Source organism: Oncorhynchus keta, chromosome 20 (assembly GCF_023373465.1).
Source record: "Oncorhynchus keta strain PuntledgeMale-10-30-2019 chromosome 20, Oket_V2, whole genome shotgun sequence".
NCBI classification, from domain to species: domain Eukaryota; kingdom Metazoa; phylum Chordata; class Actinopteri; order Salmoniformes; family Salmonidae; genus Oncorhynchus; species Oncorhynchus keta.
Window position 1 is genome coordinate 44,895,854 of NC_068440.1, and position 20,412 is coordinate 44,916,265.

A 20,412-nucleotide genomic window follows, 5' to 3' on the forward strand; every position below is an offset into this window, starting at 1 on the left:
CCAGTTAAATATATTATAATATCAATGGGATGTGACCCAGTTAAATATATTATAATATCAATGGGATGTGACCCAGTTAAATATATTATAATATCAATGGGATGTGACCCAGTTAAATATGTTATAATATCAATGGGATGAGTCCCAGTTAAATATATTATAATATCAATGGGATGTGACCCAGTTAAATATATTATAATATCAATGGGATGTGACCCAGTTAAATATATTATAATATCAATGGGATGTGACCCAGTTAAATATGTTATAATATCAATGGGATGAGTCCCAGTTAAATATATTATAATATCAATGGGATGAGTCCCAGTTAAATATATTATAATATCAATGGGATGTGACTATAATATCCAGTTAAATATATTATAATATCAATGGGATGTGACCCAGTTAAAATATATTATAATATCAATGGCTTTTATGTGACCAGTCATGTGTTAAATATATTATAATATCAATGGGCCACAGAAGGACCACAATGGGATGTGACCCAGTTAAATATATTATAATATCAATGGGATGTGTCCCAGTTAAATATATTATAATATCAATGGGATATGTCCCAGTTAAATATATTATAATATCAATGGGATGTGTCCCAGTTAAATATATTATAATATCAATGGGATGTGTCCCAGTTAAATATATTATAATATCAATGGGATGTGGCCCAGTTAAATATATTATAATATCAATGGGATGTGACCCAGTTAAATATATTATAATATCAATGGGATGTGACCCAGTTAAATATATTATAATATCAATGGGATGTGACCCAGTTAAATATGTTATAATATCAATGGGATGAGTCCCAGTTAAATATATTATAATATCAATGGGATGTGTCCCAGTTAAATATATTATAATATCAATGGGATGAGTCCCAGTTAAATATATTATAATATCAATGGGATGAGTCCCAGTTAAATATATTATAATATCAATGGGATGAGTCCCAGTTAAATATATTATAATATCAATGGGATGAGTCCCAGTTAAATATATTATAATATCAATGGGATGTGACCCAGTTAAATATATTATAATATCAATGGGATGTGACCCAGTTAAATATATTATAATATCAATGGGATGTGACCCAGTTAAATATGTTATAATATCAATGGGATGAGTCCCAGTTAAATATATTATAATATCAATGGGATGTGTCCCAGTTAAATATATTATAATATCAATGGGATGTGACCCAGTTAAATATATTATAATATCAATGGGATGTGACCCAGTTAAATATATTATAATATCAATGGGATGTGACCCAGTTAAATATGTTATAATATCAATGGGATGAGTCCCAGTTAAATATATTATAATATCAATGGGATGTGTCCCAGTTAAATATATTATAATATCAATGGGATGTGTCCCAGTTAAATATACTATAATATCAATAATATATGCCATTTAGCAGACGCTTTTATCCAAAGCGACTTACAGTCATGTGTGCATACATTCTACGTATGGGTGGTCCCGGGAATCGAACCCACTACCCTGGCGTTACAAGCGCCACGCTCTACCAACTGAGCTACAGAAGGACATCAATGTGATGTGTCCCAGTTAAATATATTATGATACTATAGTATAAATCAACATGTATGTTTACTCTTGTATTCCAGCCTGAAGCCGGCAGCAGACACGCTGATGTCAGAGTAGAAGTGTAGGTAGAGCTGGTTGGACGTGCTGTTCAGGAGAGCAGGGACCGTCGTTCCTGCAGGGGAGACCAATAGTACTCTTCATCAACACATTCAACTCTTCATCGAGACTTATTTATCTTACAGTGGTGAGGGGCAGCAGGTAGTCCTAAAGGAGCCTAGTGGTTAGAGCAGGTAGTCTAGTGGTAAAAGCAGGTAGTCTAGTGGTTAGAGCAGGTAGTCTAGTGGTTAGAGCAGGTAGCCTAGTGCTTAGAGCAGGTAGTCTAGTGGTAAAAGCAGGTAGTCTCGTGGTTAGAGCAGGTAGTCTAGTGGTTAGAGCAGGTAGCCTAGTGGTAAAAGCAGGTAGTCTAGTGGTTAGAGCAGGTAGCCTAGTGGTTAGAGCAGGTAGTTTAGTGGTAAAAGCAGGTAGCCTAGCGGTTAGATGCAGGTAGCCTAGTGGTTAAATTCAGGTAGCCTAGTGGTTAGAGCAGATAGCCTAGTGGTTAGAGCAGGTAGCTTAGTGGTTAGAGTCAGGTAGTCTAGTGGTAAGAGCAGGTAGTGTAGTGGTTAGAGCAGGTAGCCTAGTGGTTAGAGCAGGTAGTCTAGTGGTAAGAGGCAGGTAGCCTAGTGGTTAGAGCAGGTAGTCTAGTGGTAAGAGGCAGGTAGCCTAGTGGTTAGAGCAGGTAGCCTAGTGGTTAGAGGCAGGTAGCCTAGTGGTTAGAGAAGGTAGTCTAGTGGCTAGAGGCAGGTAGCCTAGTGGTTAGAGCAGGTAGTCTAGTGGTTAGAGCAGGTAGTCTAGTGGCTAGAGCAGGTAGTCTAGTGGTTAGAGGCAGGTAGTCTAGTGGCTAGAGCAGGAAGTCTAGTGGTTAGAGACAGGTAGTCTAGTGGTTAGAGGCAGGTAGTCTAGTGGTTAGAGCAGGTAGTCTAGATGTTAGACGCAGGTAACCTAGTGGTTAGATCAGGTAGCCTAGTGGTTAGAGCAGGTAGTCTAGTGGTTAGAGCAGGTAGCCTACTGGTTAGAGCAGGTATCAAATCAAATCAAATCACATGTATTTATATAGCCCTTCGTACATCAGCTGATATCGCAAAGTGCTGTACAGAAACCCAGCCTAAAACCCCAAACAGCAAGCAATGCAGGTGTAGAAGCATGGTGGCTAGGAAAAACTCCCCAGAAAGGCCAAAACCTAGGAAGAAACCTAGAGATGAACCAGGCTATGTGGGGTGGCCAGTCCTCTTCTGGCTGTGCCGGGTAGAGATTATAACAGAACATGGCCAAGATGTTCAAATGTTCATAAATGACCAGCATGGTCGAATAATAACAAGGCAGAACAGTTGAAACTGGAGCAGCAGCACAGTCAGGTGGACCGGGGACAGCAAGGAGTCATCATGTCAGGTAGTCCTGGGGCACGGTCCTAGGGCTCAGGTCCTAGTTGAAACTGGAACAGGTAGTCTAGTGGTTAGAGGCAGGTAGCCCCAGTGGTTAGAGCAGGTAGCCTAGTGGTTAGAGCAGGTAGCCTAGTGGTTAGAGGCAGGTAGCCTAGTGGTTAGAGCAGGTAGCCTAGAGGTTAGAGCAGGTAGTCTAGTGGTTAGAGCAGGTAGTCTAGTGGTTAGAGCAGGTTGTCTAGTGGTTAGCGCAGGTAGCCTAGTGGTTAGAGGCAGGTAGTCTAGTGGTCAAAGCAGGTATTCTAGTGGTTAGAGCAGGTAGCCTAGTGGTTAGAGCAGGTAGTCTAGTGGTTAGAGCAGGTAGTCTAGTGGTTAGAGCAGGTAGTCTAGTGGTTAGAGCAGGTAGTCTAGTGGTTAGAGCAGGTTGTCTAGTGGTTAGAGCAGGTTGTCTAGTGGTTAGAGCAGGTAGTCTAGTTGTTAGAGCAGGTAGTCTAGTTGTTAGAGCAGGTAGCCTAGTGGTTAGAGCAGGTAGCCTAGTGGTTAGAGGCAGGTAGCCTATTGGTTAGAGCAGATAGCCTCGTGGTTGGAGCAGGTAGTCTAGTGGTTAGAGCAGGTAGTCTAATGGTTAGAGCAGGTAGCCTAGTGGTTAGAGCAGGTAGTCTAGTGGTTAGAGCAGGTAGCCTAGTGGTTGGAGCAGATAGTCTAGTGGTTAGAGCAGGTAGCCTATTGGTTAGAGCAGGTAGCCTAGTGGTTAGAGGCAGGTAGTCTAGTGGTTAGAGGCAGGTAGTCTAGTGGTTAGAGGCAGGTAGCCTAGTGGTTAGAGGCAGGTAGCCTAGTGGTTAGAGGAGGCAGGTAGTCTAGTGGTTAGAGGCAGGTAGCCTCGTGGTTAGAGCAGGTAGTCTAGTGGTTAGAGCATGTAGACTAGTGGTTAGAGGCTGGTAGTCTAGTGATTAGAGGCAGGTAGTCTAGTGGTTAGAGGCAGGTAGCCTAGTGGTTAGACGCAGGTAGCCTAGTGGTTAGAGGCAGGTAGCCTAGTGGCTAGAGGCAGGTAGCCTAGTAGTTAGAGGCAGGTAGCCTAGTGGTTAGAGCAGATAGCCTAGTGGTTAGAGCAGGTAGCTTAGTGGTTAGAGTCAGGTAGTCTAGTGGTAAGAGCAGGTAGTGTAGTGGTTAGAGCAGGTAGCCTAGTGGTTAGAGCAGGTAGTCTAGTGGTTAGAGGCAGGTAGCCTAGTGGTTAGAGCAGGTAGTCTAGTGGTAAGAGGCAGGTAGCCTAGTGGTTAGAGCAGGTAGCCGAGTGGTTAGAGGCAGGTAGCCTAGTGGTTAGAGAAGGTAGTCTAGTGGCTAGAGGCAGGTAGCCTAGTGGTTAGAGCAGGTAGTCTAGTGGTTAGAGCAGGTAGTCTAGTGGCTAGAGCAGGTAGTCTAGTGGTTAGAGGCAGGTAGTCAGTGGCTAGAGCAGGAAGTCTAGTGGTTAGAGACAGGTAGTCTAGTGGTTAGAGGCAGGTAGTCTAGTGGTTAGAGCAGGTAGTCTAGATGTTAGACGCAGGTAACCTAGTGGTTAGATCAGGTAGCCTAGTGGTTAGAGCAGGTAGTCTAGTGGTTAGAGCAGGTAGCCTACTGGTTAGAGCAGGTATCAAATCAAATCAAATCACATGTATTTATATAGCCCTTGTACATCAGCTGATATCGCAAAGTGCTGTACAGAAACCCAGCCTAAAACCCCAAACAGCAAGCAATGCAGGTGTAGAAGCATGGTGGCTAGGAAAAACTCCCCAGAAAGGCCAAAACCTAGGAAGAAACCTAGAGATGAACCAGGCTATGTGGGGTGGCCAGTCCTCTTCTGGCTGTGCCGGGTAGAGATTATAACAGAACATGGCCAAGATGTTCAAATGTTCATAAATGACCAGGAATAATAACAAGGCAGAACAGTTGAAACTGGAGCAGCAGCACAGTCAGGTGGACCGGGGACAGCAAGGAGTCATCATGTCAGGTAGTCCTGGGGCACGGTCCTAGGGCTCAGGTCCTAGTTGAAACTGGAACAGGTAGTCTAGTGGTTAGAGGCAGGTAGCCCCAGTGGTTAGAGCAGGTAGCCTAGTGGTTAGAGCAGGTAGCCTAGTGGTTAGAGGCAGGTAGCCTAGTGGTTAGAGCAGGTAGCCTAGAGGTTAGAGCAGGTAGTCTAGTGGTTAGAGCAGGTAGTCTAGTGGTTAGAGCAGGTTGTCTAGTGGTTAGCGCAGGTAGCCTAGTGGTTAGAGGCAGGTAGTCTAGTGGTCAAAGCAGGTATTCTAGTGGTTAGAGCAGGTAGCCTAGTGGTTAGAGCAGGTAGTCTAGTGGTTAGAGCAGGTAGTCTAGTGGTTAGAGCAGGTAGTCTAGTGGTTAGAGCAGGTAGTCTAGTGGTTAGAGCAGGTAGTCTAGTGGTTAGAGCAGGTTGTCTAGTGGTTAGAGCAGGTAGTCTAGTTGTTAGAGCAGGTAGTCTAGTTGTTAGAGCAGGTAGCCTAGTGGTTAGAGCAGGTAGCCTAGTGGTTAGAGGCAGGTAGCCTATTGGTTAGAGCAGATAGCCTCGTGGTTGGAGCAGGTAGTCTAGTGGTTAGAGCAGGTAGTCTAATGGTTAGAGCAGGTAGCCTAGTGGTTAGAGCAGGTAGTCTAGTGGTTAGAGCAGGTAGCCTAGTGGTTGGAGCAGATAGTCTAGTGGTTAGAGCAGGTAGCCTATTGGTTAGAGCAGGTAGCCTAGTGGTTAGAGGCAGGTAGTCTAGTGGTTAGAGGCAGGTAGTCTAGTGGTTAGAGGCAGGTAGCCTAGTGGTTAGAGGCAGGTAGCCTAGTGGTTAGAGGAGGCAGGTAGTCTAGTGGTTAGAGGCAGGTAGCCTCGTGGTTAGAGCAGGTAGTCTAGTGGTTAGAGCATGTAGACTAGTGGTTAGAGGCTGGTAGTCTAGTGATTAGAGGCAGGTAGTCTAGTGGTTAGAGGCAGGTAGCCTAGTGGTTAGACGCAGGTAGCCTAGTGGTTAGAGGCAGGTAGCCTAGTGGCTAGAGGCAGGTAGCCTAGTAGTTAGAGGCAGGTAGTCTAGTGGTTAGAGGCAGGTAGTCTAGTGGTTAGAGGCAGGTAGTCTAGTGGTTAGAGCAGGTAGTCTAGTGGTTAGAGGCAGGTAGCCTAGTGGTTAGAGGCAGGTAGCCTAGTGGTTAGAGGCAGGTAGCCTAGTGGTTAGAGGAGGCAGGTAGTCTAGTGGTTAGAGGCAGGTAGCCTCGTGGTTAGAGCAGGTAGTCTAGTGGTTAGAGGCAGGTAGCCTCGTGGTTAGAGCAGGTAGCCTAGTGGTTAGAGGAGGCAGGTAGTCTAGTGGTTAGAGGCAGGTAGCCTAGTGGTTAGAGCAGGTAGCCTAGTGGTTAGAGCAGGTAGTCTAGTGGTTAGAGGCAGGTAGTCTAGTGGTTAGAGGCAGGTAGTCTAGTGGTTAGAGGCAGGTAGTCTAGTGGTTAGAGGCAGGTAGCCTAGTGGTTAGAGCAGGTAGTCTAGTGGTTAGAGCAGGTAGTCTAGTGGTTAGAGCAGGTAGTCTAGTGGTTAGAGCAGGTAGTCTAGTGGTTAGAGGCAGGTAGTCTAGTGGTTAGAGCAGGTAGTCTAGTGGTTAGAGCAGATAGTCTAGTGGTTAGAGCAGGTAGTCTAGTGGTTAGAGGCAGGTAGTCTACTGGTTAGAGCAGGTAGCCTAGTGGTTAGAGCAGGTAGTCTAGTGGTTAGAGGCAGGTAGTCTAGTGGTTAGAGCAGGTAGCCTAGTGGTTAGAGCAGATAGTCTAGTGGTTAGAGCAGGTAGCCTAGTGGTTAGAGATCTGTCGTTCTGCCCCTGAACAGGCAGTTAACCCACTGTTCCTAGACCAGTTAACCCACTGTTCCTAGACCAGTTAACCCACTGTTCCTAGACCAGTTAACCCACTGTTCCTAGACCAGTTAACCCACTGTTCCCCGGTAGGCCGTCATTGAAAATAAGAATGTGTTCTTAACTGACTTGCCTGGTTAAATAAAAAGTCAAATAAAACATGATATTTGTCACATCTAATATAACAGCTCTAGACTTTACAGTGAAATGATCACTGAAGCCAGAGGACTGATGGAATCCTTGGCTTCGGTTCATACTTCCTGGTTCTACTCCACCCTGGTCACATGGCCTGCTCTGAATCACTCTGATTGGCTTAACACCATGGTGAATGTCACCATCTTTGTGATTCCTGTGTGTTTCACCACGGCATACGAAACAATTTAAACCCGGTTCCAAAAAGGAGAAACAAAAGGAAGAGCTCTGTAGTATCGTTCGTTATATGACAAGGTTAAACATTACACAGGATAAACTAATGAGTCACTTGATCTCTAAAATAAACCTTTTCAACAGTACGCATTCTAATCTACCTGCTTCTCCTCTCTTTGAGCTCGAGTGAGTATTGATACACTCAACCGTCTGTAACGCAGATCAATAGTGACTTGCTGCTTCTCTCTGTTTCATCTTTTGAGCAGCAGAGTAACAGGTGGGTTACTCACTGGTAACGGACAGGCTGTGGTGGTAGTGTTGAGCAACTCATGTTATGGATATATTTGGTGGATTGGAAAAAAATACTTTAACCATCCTAAGTTAAACAGCAACACACATAGAAAGAGAGAGAGAGAGAGAGAGAAGACAGAAAGAAAGAGAAAATGAGAAAGAGACAGAAATAGAGAAGGACTCACCTGAGAAGCTCCCCAGCATGGTGTCGCTGTTGTCTCCTCCATCAAACACCTCTAGAGAATCCCAGTTCTGTTCAGTCACAAAACTGATCACCTGGATCTGAGGAGAGGAGAGAGAAAGAGGAGATATGAGGACAGGAGAAGAGAAGAAAGGAGAGGAGAGAGAAAGAGGGGATATGAGAGAGGAGAGGAGAGGAGGAGAGAAGTCTCTCTCCCCCATCCTCCTCTTTACTGTCATCTCTCCTCTCCTCTCGTCTCCTCTTCTCTTTCTCCTAAACCTTAACAAGAGCAGAGCAAAAAGCAGAGGTTCAGAGAGAGGGAATATCAAGGGACACAAAGGTCCCAACGTGTCTAAGTTTTATTCCATCCCAAAAATGGTGTTGTTTTGGCTCTATACTCGCACTTGAGATTCGAAATTATACACAGAACAGAAATATAAATGCAACAGGAAACAATTGCGATTGTGAACAGTTGTGCAATTGTGAACAGACAAAACAGAGTTACACATGGAATAAACAATTAACAAGTCAATAACACAGTAGAAAAAAAAGAGTCTATATACATTGTGTGCAAAAGGCATGAGGAGGTAGGCAAATAATTACAATTTAGCAGATTAAGATCAGATGGTCATGTGCAGGTAGAGATACTGGTGTGCAAAAGAGCAGAAAAGTAAATAAATAAAAACAGTATGGGGATGAGGTATGTGAAAATGGGTGGGCTATTTACCGATGGACTATGTACAGCTGCAGCGATCGGTTAGCTGCTCAGATAGCAGATGTTTGAAGTTGGTGAGGGAGATAAAAGTCTCCAACTTCAGCGATTTTTGCAATTCGTTCCAGTCACAGGACGCAGAGAACTGGAAGGAAAGGCGGCCAAATGGGGTGTTGACTTTAGGGATGATCAGTGAGATACACCTGCTGGAGCACGTGCTACGGATGGGTGTTGCCATCGTGACCAGTGAACTGAGATAAGGTGGAGCTTTACCTAGCATGGACTTGTAGATGACCTGGAGCCAGTAGGTCTGGCGACGAATATGTAGCGAGGGCCAGCCGACTAGAGCATACAGGTCGCAGTGGTGGGTGGTATAAGGTGCTTTGGTAACAAAACAGATGGCACTGTGATTAACTGCATCCAGTTTGCTGAGTAGAGTGTTGGAAGCTATTTTGTAGATGACATCGCCAAAGTCGAGGATAGGTAGGATAGTCAGTTTTACTAGGGTAAGTTTGGCGGCATGAGCGAAGGAGGCGTTGTTGCGGAATAGAAAGCCGACTCTAGATTTGATTTTAGATTGGAGATGTTTGATATGAGTCTGGAAGGAGAGTTTACAGTCTAGCCAGAAACCTGGGTACTTATAGATGTCCACATATTCTAGGTCGGAACCATCCAGGGTGGTGATGGTTGAAAAACATGCATTTGGTTTTACTAGCGTTTAAGAGCAGCTGGAGGCCACGGAAGGAGTGTTGTATGGCATTGAAGTTCGTTTTTTTTTAGGTTAGATAGCACAGTGTCCAAGGAAGGGCCAGAAGTATACAGAATGGTGTCGTCTGCGTAGAGGTGGATCAGGGAATCGCCCGCAGCAAGAGCAACATCATTGATATATACAGAGAAAAGAGTCTTGAATTGAACCCTGTGGCATCCCCATAGAGACTGCCAGAGGACCGGACAACATGCCCTCCGATTTGACACACTGAACTCTGTCTGCAAATTAGTTGGTGAACCAGGCGAGGCAGTCATTAGAAAAACCGAGGCTACTGAGTCTGCCGATAAGAATATGGTGATTGAGAGAGTCGAAAGCTTTGGACAGGTCGATGAAGACGGCTGCACAGTATTGTCTTTCATCGATGGCGGTTATATGATATAGTTTAGTACCTTGAGTGTGGCTGAGGTGCACCCGTGACCGGCTCGGAAACCATATTGCACAGCGGAGAAGGTACGGTGGGATTCGAGATGGTCAGTGACCTGTTTGTTGACTTGGCTTTCGAAGACCTTAGATAGGCAGGGCAGGATGGATATATGTCTGTAACAGTTTGGGTCCAGGGTGTCTCCCCCTTTGAAGAGGGGGATGACTGTGGCAGCTTTCCAATCCTTGGAGATCTCAGACGATATGAAAGAGAGGTTGAACAGGCTGGTAATAGGGGTTGCGACAATGGCGGCGGATAGTTTCAGAAATAGAGGGTCCAGATTGTCAAGATCAGCTGATTTGTACGGGTTCAGGTTTTGCAGCTCTTTCAGAACATCTGCTATCTGGATTTTGGTAAAGGAGAAGCTGGGGAGGCTTGGGCGAGTAGCACGGGGGGGGAGCTGTTGGCCGAGGTTGGAGTAGCCAGGAGGAAGTCATGGACAGCCGTTGAGAAATGCTTGTTGAAGTTTTCGAATATCATGGATTTATCAGTGGTGACCGTGTTACCTAGCCTCAGTGCAGTGGGCAGCTGGGAGGAGGTGCTCTTGATCTCCATGGACTTTACAGTGTCCCAGAACTATTTGGAGTTAGAGGTAGAGGATGCAAATTTCTGCTTGAAAAAGCTTGCCTTTGCCTTACTGACTGACTGAGGACAGTAGAGAGCCATGATTCCGTGAAATAGAGTTTACAGTCCCTGATGTCTCTCTGGAAGGAGATCCTCGTCCTGAGCTTGTCTACTTCATTGTCCAGAGACTGAACATTAGCAAGTAGTATACTCGGAAGCGATGGATGGTGTGCCTGAGTTGGACTAGAAGTCCTCTTTTCTGCCTTGTCTGCCTCTGGTATAAATTCAAAAGGATCCAATTCGAGAAAGTCAAATGAACAAATGTACAAATGACTTTAACTAACTACCGGGACATATATAACCTCGTTATTGTCATGTAATTTTCTTGTGTTACTTTTTTATTTATTTTTACTTTAATTTATTTAGTAAATATTTTCTTAACTCTATTTCTTGAACTGCACTGTTGGTTAAAGGCTAGGGTTAGTCAGCATTTCACGGTAATGTCCTACACCTGTTGTATTCGGAATATGTGAGAAATACAATGTGATTTGATAGTGTGCCTAATGTAATTAACTGTGGAGATGTTAAAATCTCTCTCCTCAACCACTGGGCATAAAAGCTTCTTCCCCCACAAAACCACTATGTCTATTAGACCGTCTGTACTGCTGTTAAACTGCTGGCTTATCATCAAATGCAAGACATAGGGACAAGACTGTACAGAAACAACAAGATATTAAAATCACCTAGAACTAGAGGAGAGACGAATGGCCAAGACTGTACAGAAACAACAAGATATTAAAATCACCTAGATTAGGGGAGAGACGAGACGATGGCCAAGACTGAAACACAGGGAATAGAAACTAATAACAACATGAACAATATAATTCCCTCCCTCTAGTCTGGGGATGAGAGAGGCTTTACCCAACACTGCACATACATCCCAAATGTCACACTATTCACTACATACTGCACTAATTTTGGCCTAAGGGGTAGCAGTGTACTATATAGGGATTAGGGTGCGGTTTTGGTTCTCTCGCTCTCTCATTCTCCCTCTCTCTCTCTCTCTCTCTCTCTCTCTCTCTCTCTCTCTCTCTCTCTCTCTCTCTCTCTCTCTCTCTCTCTCTCTCTCTCTCTCTCTCTCTCTCTCTCTCTCTCTCTCTCTCTCTCTCTCTCTCTCTCTCTCCCTCCCTCTCTCTCTCTCTCTCTCTTCAAAAGGTTTTATTGGCATGGGAAACATGTTTACCAAAGCAAGTGAAACAGACAAACAAATAGTGAAATGAACGATAACAGTAAATATTACACAAAAGAATAAAGACATTTCAAATGTCATAGTATGTCAATATAATAAATTGATGGCACACTGTGGAATTTCACCCAGTTGATATGGGAGTTTATCAAACTAGGATTTGTTTTCAAAATTCTTTGTGGATCTGTGTAATCTGAGGGAAATATGTCTCTCTAATATGGTCATACATTGGGCAGGAGGTTAGGAAGTGCAGCTCAGTTTCCACCTCATTTTGTGGGCAGTGAGCACATAGCCTGTCTTCTCTTGAGAGCCATGTCTGCCTACGGCGGCCTTTCTCAATAACAAGGCTATGCTCACTGAGTCTGTACATAGTCAAAGCTTTCCTTAATTTTGGGTCAGTCACAGTGGTCAGGTATTCTGCCGCTGTGTACTCTCTGTTTAGGGCCAAATAGCATTATAGTTTGCTCTGTTTTTTTTGTCAATTCATTCCAATGTGTCAAGTAATTATCTTTTTGTTTTCTCATGATTTAGTTGGGTCTAATTGTGTTGCTGTTCTGGGGCTCTGTGGGGTGTGTTTGTGTTTGTGAACAGAGCCCGAGGACCAGCTTGCTTAGGGGACTCTTCTCCAGGTTCATCTCTCTGAAGGTGATGGCTTTGTTATGGAAGGTTTGGGAATCACCTCCTTTTAGGTGGTTGTACAATTTAACGGCTCTTTTCTGATTTTTATGAATTTTATATACCTAGCGGGTATCGGTTTAATTCTGCTCTGCAATATTTGGTGATTTACTTTGGACACGGAGGATGTTTTTGAAGAATTCTGCGTGGAATCTCAATTTGGTGTTTGTCCCATTTCATGAATTATTGCTTGGTGACCCCAGACATCACAACCATGAAGGGCAATGGGTTCTACAACTGATTCAAATAGTTTTAACCAGAACTTAACTGGTTGGGGTGTCTAATTTTTATTTAATACTAATTTATTAATCAGTGCTTTGATGGCATTTGCTCATTACATATGTTGAAAAGGTGGAGCTTAGCTGTATCTCAACCAATGGCCCTGATGTTTAATATTTTTCATTTTTTTAACATGTGCTCTTTTATAAAGTTTCAAGATGGAACCTTTCCATTTTTGGTATGGCAGAACCTGGGTCCTGGTCTGACAGCTTTTTTGCAGTTAAAGATCTTGGGATTGGGGGCTTCAGATTCATCCGGATGAAAAGGGCCCAAAGTCCAGTGCTCTGCTATTCAGGCCCAGAACATATGTTGAAGAAGGTGGTAGATTTGGCTGAAAACATCTCAAAATGGTTTCTAAAACTGTTAAAATATTTTGAGGATAACAATTTTAAATGGCAGGCGAAACCCCGATTTTATAATGTACCACAATGTTTATTTTTCATCCTACCACTGATTTCAATGGCTGCCGATTTTATAATAGGGCGAAATCAGGCCTCCACTAACAGTCACTTTGTTTCAGCAAATCACATACAGTCCAGTGCATTCGGAAAGTATTCAGACCCCTTGACTTTTTCCACATTGTGTTACGTTACAACTTTATTCTAAAAAAAATTTTTTATCACATCAATCTACACACAAAACTCCATAATGACAACTCAAAACAAGTTTTTTTTAAATGTTTGCAAATGTATATATACAAAAAACTGAAATCAGACCCTTTACTCAGTACTTTGCTGAAGCACCTTTGGCAGCGATTACAGCCTTGAGTCTTCTTGGGTTATGACGCTACAAGCTTGTCAAACCTGTATTTGGGGAGTTTCTCTCATTCTTCTCTGCAGATCCTCTCAAGCTGTCAGGTTGGATGGGGAGAGTCACTTCACAGCTATTTTCAGGTCTCTCCAGAGATGTTCGATCGGGTTCAAGTCCGGGCTCTGGCTGGGCCACTCAAGGACATTCCTGAAGCCACTCTTGCATTGTCTTGGTTGTGTGCTTAGGGTTGCTGTCCTGTTGGAAGGTGAACCTTCACCCCAGTCTGAGGCCCTGAGCACACTGGAGCAGGTTTTCAGCAAGGATCTCTCTGTACTTTGCTTTGTCCATCTTTCCCTTGATCCTGACTAGTCTCCCATTCCCTGCTGCTGAACAACATCCGCACAGCATGATGCTGCCACCACCATGCTTCACTGTAGGGATGGTGTCAGGTTTCATCTAACCGTGATCCTTGGCATTCAGACCATAGAGTGCAATCTTGGTTTCATCAGACCAGAGAATATTGTTTCACATGGTCTGAGAGTCTTTAGGTGCCTCTCTGAGCTCTATAGACAATTAATTTTACCTCATGGCTTGGTTTTCGCTCTGGCATGCTCTATCAACTGTGGGACCTTACATAGACAGGTGTGTGTCTTTCCAAATCATGTCCAATCAATTGAATTTAACACAGGTGGACTCCAATCAAGTTGTAGAAACATCAAGGATGATTAATGGAAACAGTATACACCTGAGCTCCATTTCAAGTCTCATAGAAAAGGGTCTGAATACTTATGTAAATAAGGTATCTGTAATAAGGTATTTCCGTCATTATGGGATATTGTGTGTAGATTTATAAGGGGGATAAACAATGTAATATATTTTATAATAACATAACATCTAACATAACAAAATATGGAAAAAGTCAAGGGGTCTGAATAGTTTCTGAATGCACGGTAGCTGAAATTTCATGGACAGCTTGGAGAGCCAATGGGATGATATTGAGAGCTCGTGCCAGCAAATAATATAGCTGAAATCAGAAGAAGATTAACATAAAATGGGAGAAGAGATGTCAGCTCATCATGTGGCAAACATAGCTATCTACTGCAAATAACAGTAACGTTAGTTAGCTTGATTTAAATCGCATGTAAATGAACAAGTTTAAACAAGTTTTGTTAAACAAAAGTTTAAAAAGTCATTGTAAAGTAATTGAAATCAACTAGATACTTTTAACTGATTAACTAGCAATTTTTTTTTCATAATATAGCTGACAATGTTGCTGTAGCCTGCACATCTTCCTATTTTAACAGCAACGTTGACGTTGTAGTTTTATCCTGCTGGGCCCAACGTTGAAGTTGTAGTTTTATCCTGCTGGGCCCAACGTTGAAGTTGTAGTTTTATCCTGCTGGGCCCAACGTTGAAGTTGTAGTTTTATCCTGCTGGGCCCAACGTTGAGGTTGTAGTTTTATCCTGCTGGGCCCAACGTTGACGTTGTAGTTTTATCCTGCTGGGCCCAACGTTGAAGTTGTAGTTTTATCCTGCTGGGCCCAACGTTGAAGTTGTAGTTTTATCCTGCTGGGCCCAACGTTGACGTTGTAGTTTTATCCTGCTGGGCCCAACGTTGAAGTTGTAGTTTTATCCTGCTGGGCCCAACGTTGAAGTTGTAGTTTTATCCTGCTGGGCCCAACGTTGAAGTTGTAGTTTTATCCTGCTGGGCCCAACGTTGAAGTTGTAGTTTTATCCTGCTGGGCCCAACGTTGAAGTTGTAGTTTTATCCTGCTGGGCCCAACGTTGAAGTTGTAGTTTTATCCTGCTGGGCCCAACGTTGAAGTTGTAGTTTTATCCTGCTGGGCCCAACGTTGAAGTTGTAGTTTTATCCTGCTGGGCCCAACGTTGAAGTTGTAGTTTTATCCTGCTGGGCCCAACGTTGAAGTTGTAGTTTTATCCTGCTGGGCCCAACGTTGACGTTGTAGTTTTATCCTGCTGGGCCCAACGTTGACGTTGTAGTTTTATCCTGCTGGGCCCAACGTTGAAGTTGTAGTTTTATCCTGCTGGGCCCAACGTTGACGTTGTAGTTTTATCCTGCTGGGCCCAACGTTGAAGTTGTAGTTTTATCCTGCTGGGCCCAACGTTGAAGTTGTAGTTTTATCCTGCTGGGCCCAACGTTGAAGTTGTAGTTTTATCCTGCTGGGCCCAACGTTGAAGTTGTAGTTTTATCCTGCTGGGCCCAAGGTTGACGTTGTAGTTTTATCCTGCTGGGCCCAACGTTGAAGTTGTAGTTTTCTGTCAACATTCTTTTGGTTTCTTGGCAAGTTGTTGACACAAGTTGTGTCCTTTGAAAAAATAAATGAAAGCCTAAGTACATTTGCGCTCCCATTTGCCTACTCTTCTTTGAGATCTTTAAAAGAAAAAGTTTTGCGATACTCTCGTCTTGTAGTGTAGGTACATTCATAATGTTTTATAACACTTAAAATGAATGTCACTTTAGTAAAATGTTACCGAGGATGAAAGACTGCAGGAGCTTGTCTTCAGAACACTTTTGAGGAACAAAAACGTCTGGAAAACTCTGTTGGTGACTCATATAAACTCAGTAAAACATAATATTTTTTTGTCCTGATGATGTTTTTGTGGTAACAGTCAGAACACAGACAGTGGAAGAACAGTGACGGTTGTGGACGGTTCTAATGCATCAACGAGGACTAAAATCCAGCTTGACTTCAGGTAACTTTTGATGAATGAAAGTCTGATGAAAAAAAGAGTTTTATCCTGCTGTGACAAGCTGATAGTTTTATCCTGCTGGGCCCAGCGTGACTGTATTTTATCTGAGGACAGTCTGGAGGAAGTCTAGTTTTTAGTCTGATGACAGACTAGAGGACAGTGTAGTGGACAGTCTACTGGGACAAGTCTAGTTTTATCCTGACAGTCTACTTGTAGTCTGAGGAAGTCTGAGCGGGCAGTTTATCCTGAGAGTCTAGAGGACAGTCTGAGTTTTAGTCTGCTGGGAGTCAACGCGGACAGTCTACAGGAGAGTCTAGCGGACAATCTAGAGGACAGTCTGGAGGAGATTCTAGCGGACAGTCTGGAGGACAGTCTGGAGTACAGTCTAGCGAACAGTCTAGAGGACATTCTAGAGGAGAGTCTTGCTGACAGTCTAGAGGACAGTCTAGAGGAGAGTCTCGCAGACAGTCTAGAGGACAGTCTTGTGGAGAGTCTAGCAGACAGTCTAGAGGACAGTCTACAGGAGAGTCTAGTGGACAGTCTAGCGGACAGTGTAGCGGACAGTCTAGAGGACAGTCTAGCGGACAGTCTAGCGGACAGTCTAGAGGACAGTCTAGAGGACAGTCTAGCGGACAGTCTAGAGGACAGTCTAGAGGACAGTCTAGAGGACAGTCCAGACAGTTGAAGGTTTATACCTGTATTCCTGATCCTTCCGGGACCGTGATCTTCCAGACACAGTTGAGACTGTTGAGATAGGGCTCAGGAAAACCAGGAGACAGGATGGTACCGGTCCGCTGGGCCAGATTACCACCACATGGTACTGGACAGGAGGAAGAGAGAGAGAGGGAGGGGAGAGGGTCAGATTACCACCACATGGTACTGGACAGGAGGAAGCTGGGCCCAGACGAGAGAGAGTTTTATCCTGCTGGGAGAGAGAGAGAGAGAGAGAGAGAGAACGTTGAGAGAGAGAGAGAGATGGAGGTGAAAGGGTCAGAGTTTTTACCACATAGAACTGGACAGGAGGAAGAGAGAGAGTTGAGAGAGGGAGAGAGAGAGAGAGATGTAGAGCTGGAAAGTTGAAGTTGAGAGACCACATGGTACTGAGAGAGAGGAAGAGAGAGAGAGAGAGAGAGAGAGTTTTAGCTGAGAGAGAGAGAGAGAGATGGAGGTGAAAGGGTCAGATTACCACCACATGGTACTGGACAGGAGGAAGAGAGAGAGAGGGAGGGGAGAGGGAGGGGAGAGGGATGGGGGGGGAGACTAACTGAAATAACGAGAAAGGCAAATAAAGAGAGAGAAGAACATTTACAGACAAATTATCATTTAGAGAACGGAAATCTGAAATATCATGAAATCACGAAAATATGTAATGCAAGGCACACTCAGTGGAATCCATTCTGTATCTGTGTTGAATCGACTATAACACAGTGGAATCCATTCTGTATCTGTGTTGAATCGTCTACAACACAGTGGAATCCATTCTGTATCTGTGTTGAATCGACTATAACACAGTGGAATCCATTCTGTATCTGTGTTGAATAGTCTATAACACAGTGGAATCCATTCTGTATCTGTGTTGAATCGTCTATAACACAGTGGAATCCATTCTGTATCTGTGTTAGCGGACAGTCTCTGAATAGTCTATAACACAGTGGAATCCATTCTGTACCTGTGTTGAATAGTCTATAACACAGTGGAATCCATTCTGTATCTGTGTTGAATAGTCTAACACAGTGGAATCCATTCTGTATCTGTGTTGAATCGTCTATAACACAGTGGAATCCATTCTGTATCTGTGTTGAATCGTCTATAACACAGTGGAATCCATTCTGTATCTGTGGAATCGTCTATAACTCAGTGGAATCCATTCTGTATCTGTGTTGAACAGTCTATAACACAGTGGAATCCATTCTGTATCTGTGTTGAATCGTCTATAACACAGTGGAATCCATTCTGTATCTGTGTTGAACAGTCTATAACACAGTGGAATCCATTCTGTATCTGTGTTGAATCAGTCTATAACACAGTGGAATCCATTCTGTACCTGTGTTGAATCGTCTATAACACAGTGGAATCCATTCTGTATCTGTGTTGAAGTCTATAACACAGTGGAATCCATTCTGTATCTGAATCCATTCTGTATCTGTGTTGAGGGTTGAATCGTCTATAACACAGTGGAATCCATTCTGTATCTGTGTTGAATAGTCTAACACAGTGGAATCCATTCTGTATCTGTGTTGAATAGTCTATAACACAGTGGAATCCATTCTGTATCTGTGTTGAATCGTCTATAACACAGTGGAATCCATTCTGTATCTGTGTTGAATGGTCTATAACACAGTGGAATCCATTCTGTATCTGTGTTGAATCGTCTATAACACAGTGGAATCCATTCTGTATCTGTGTTGAAAGTCTATAACACAGTGGAATCCATTCTGTATCTGTGTTGAATCGTCTAATAACACAGTGGAATCCATTCTGTACCTGTGTTGAATCGTCTATAACACAGTGGAATCCATTCTGTATCTGTGTTGAATCGTCTATAACACAGTGGAATCCATTCTGTACCTGTGTTGAATGGTCTATAACACAGTGGAATCCATTCTGTATCTGTGTTGAATCGTCTATAACACAGTGGAATCCATTCTGTATCTGTGTTGAATCGTCTATAACACAGTGGAATCCATTCTGTATCTGTGTTGAATCGTCTATAACACAGTGGAATCCATTCTGTATCTGTGTTGAATGGTCTATAACACAGTGGAATCCATTCTGTATCTGTGTTGAATCGTCTATAACACAGTGGAATCCATTCTGTATCTGTGTTGAATCGACTATAACACAGTGGAATCCATTCTGTATCTGTGTTGAATCGTCTATAACACAGTGGAATCCATTCTGTATCTGTGTTGAATCGACTATAACACAGTGGAATCCATTCTGTATCTGTGTTGAATCGTCTATAACACAGTGGAATCCATTCTGTATCTGTGTTGAATCGTCTATAACACAGTGGAATCCATTCTGTATCTGTGTTGAATCGTCTATAACACAGTGGAATCCATTCTGTATCTGTGTTGAATCGTCTATAACACAGTGGAATCCATTCTGTATCTGTGTTGAATCGTCTATAACACAGTGGAATCCATTCTGTATCTGTGTTGAATCGTCTATAACACAGTGGAATCCATTCTGTATCTGTGTTGAATAGTCTATAACACAGTGGAATCCATTCTGTATCTGTGTTGAATCGTCTATAACACAGTGGAATCCATTCTGTATCTGTGTTGAATAGTCTATAACACAGTGGAATCCATTCTGTATCTGTGTTGAATCGTCTATAACACAGTGGAATCCATTCTGTATCTGTGTTGAATCGTCTATAACACAGTGGAATCCATTCTGTATCTGTGTTGAATAGTCTATAACACAGTGGAATCCATTCTGTATCTGTGTTGAATCGTCTAACACAGTGGAATCCATTCTGTATCTGTGTTGAATCGTCTATAACACAGTGGAATCCATTCTGTATCTGTGTTGAATCGTCTATAACACAGTGGAATCCATTCTGTATCTGTGTTGAATAGTCTATAACACAGTGGAATCCATTCTGTATCTGTGTTGAATGGTCTATAACACAGTGGAATCCATTCTGTATCTATCTGTGTTGAATCGTCTATAACACAGTGGAATCCATTCTGTATCTGTGTTGAATCGTCTATAACACAGTGGAATCCATTCTGTATCTGTGTTGAATGGTCTATAACACAGTGGAATCCATTCTGTATCTGTGTTGAATCGTCTATAACACAGTGGAATCCATTCTGTATCTGTGTTGAATCGTCTATAACACAGTGGAATCCATTCTGTATCTGTGTTGAATGTCTATAACACAGTGGAATCCATTCTGTATCTGTGTTGAATCGTCTATAACACAGTGGAATCCATTCTGTATCTGTGTTGAATCGTCTATAACACAGTGGAATCCATTCTGTATCTGTGTTGAATCGTCTATAACACAGTGGAATCCATTCTGTATCTGTGTTGAATCGTCTATAACACAGTGGAATCCATTCTGTATCTGTGTTGAATCGTCTATAACACAGTGGAATCCATTCTGTATCTGTGTTGAATCGTCTATAACACAGTGGAATCCATTCTGTATCTGTGTTGAATGGTCTATAACACAGTGGAATCCATTCTGTATCTGTGTTGAATGGTCTATAACACAGTGGAATCCATTCTGTATCTGTGTTGAATGGTATAACACAGTGGAATCCATTCTGTATCTGTGTTGAATCGTCTATAACACAGTGGAATCCATTCTGTATCTGTGTTGAATCGTCTATAACACAGTGGAATCCATTCTGTATCTGTGTTGAATCGTCTATAACACAGTGGAATCCATTCTGTATCTGTGTTGAATCGTCTATAACACAGTGGAATCCATTCTGTATCTGTGTTGAATCGACTATAACACAGTGGAATCCATTCTGTATCTGTGTTGAATCGTCTATAACACAGTGGAATCCATTCTGTATC

General features: G+C 43.0%; 1 protein-coding gene across 1 annotated transcript in view; it reads right to left on the reverse strand.

Annotated features, from left to right (window-relative positions):
* Positions 1 to 20,412, reverse strand: part of LOC118381542 (CUB and sushi domain-containing protein 2-like) — a 1,147,246-nt gene that overhangs the window by 217,380 nt on the left and 909,454 nt on the right. Inside the window, 3 exon segments of the mRNA XM_052473074.1 lie at positions 1,646 to 1,750; positions 7,747 to 7,843; positions 16,566 to 16,690. Coding sequence (XP_052329034.1) covers positions 1,646 to 1,750; positions 7,747 to 7,843; positions 16,566 to 16,690 — 327 coding nt within the window.